The sequence below is a fragment of the Phytophthora parasitica genome, assembly GCF_000247585.1.
Source record: "Phytophthora parasitica INRA-310 unplaced genomic scaffold supercont2.45, whole genome shotgun sequence".
NCBI lineage: Eukaryota > Oomycota > Peronosporomycetes > Peronosporales > Peronosporaceae > Phytophthora > Phytophthora nicotianae.
The window spans coordinates 72,064-72,868 of NW_008649031.1; the positions used below are offsets into that span (position 1 = coordinate 72,064).

General features: G+C 45.5%; 1 protein-coding gene across 1 annotated transcript; it reads left to right on the forward strand.

Moving 5' to 3' along the window:
• Positions 1-460: 460 nt before the first annotated feature.
• On the forward strand, positions 461-784 carry PPTG_23629 (hypothetical protein; the record flags this gene model as incomplete). The annotated part of the gene is made up of 2 exons (XM_008912213.1): positions 461-483; positions 550-784. The coding sequence occupies 2 exons, from the start codon at positions 461-463 to the stop codon at positions 782-784; spliced, it is 258 nt and encodes an 85-aa protein (XP_008910461.1).
• Positions 785-805: the final 21 nt, after the last annotated feature.

An 805-nucleotide genomic window follows, 5' to 3' on the forward strand; every position in this document is an offset into this window, starting at 1 on the left:
ACGTTGCAGTGTTACGACCTCAACTGCTGATTTAATCTAAAACTGAGGCGTTTTAGTGAAATGGATATCCCTGTTTGCTCTATAAATTACCCTGATTTACGTGCGCTTCTAAACAAACCGAGGCTCATTAAAGTACTTTCACTTGGCATTGAAATACTTGTCAGCTACATTATTGTGGGACTACCAATCCCGACGGTGAGTCAGTTTTGATTAAAATCGTGAAGGCGTACGATTGAGGTGAATGCGAATGATCTGTTTGCTAAGCCTGGATGACCTATGAACGCAGATCGTACCCAGTGAATAGTCTACCACTTGTGGAGGTCAACGATGTTGCGGTATGGATCATTGTTGCTCTTCAGAGTGCGATTGGCTTTGTTTATCAAGGGATAGAGACTTTTGTTTGGAGAAGAGCACCACCCAAGTCAGGTTGTGTTCTTCAAGCGCTTCTCTGATTCTGAATATGATGTGGTCCACAAAACCTTCGTAAAAACAAAATCGTAAAAACTATTTCTACATCGTGTAATCTTCTAACATCGTGTGTCACCCAAGTATTTCCTCTGCGTTTGCACGTCACGTGGGAGTCATGCTCGACGGACGTCGCGTGGTTGTTCGCGTGCCTTTGCATCTCTCGTGGCGGTCATTTTGTGTGCGTGGTTCTTCGGACTGCTGGGCTACATCACTGTGCTTTCGGTCCATGCGCTGGACGCCAGTGCTTATCAGACTGGATACAACCACTTGGTGGCAAATGTGGAGCATATTCTCGACCAGATCGGACTTCCAGTGAACATCACGACAACTTTGCATG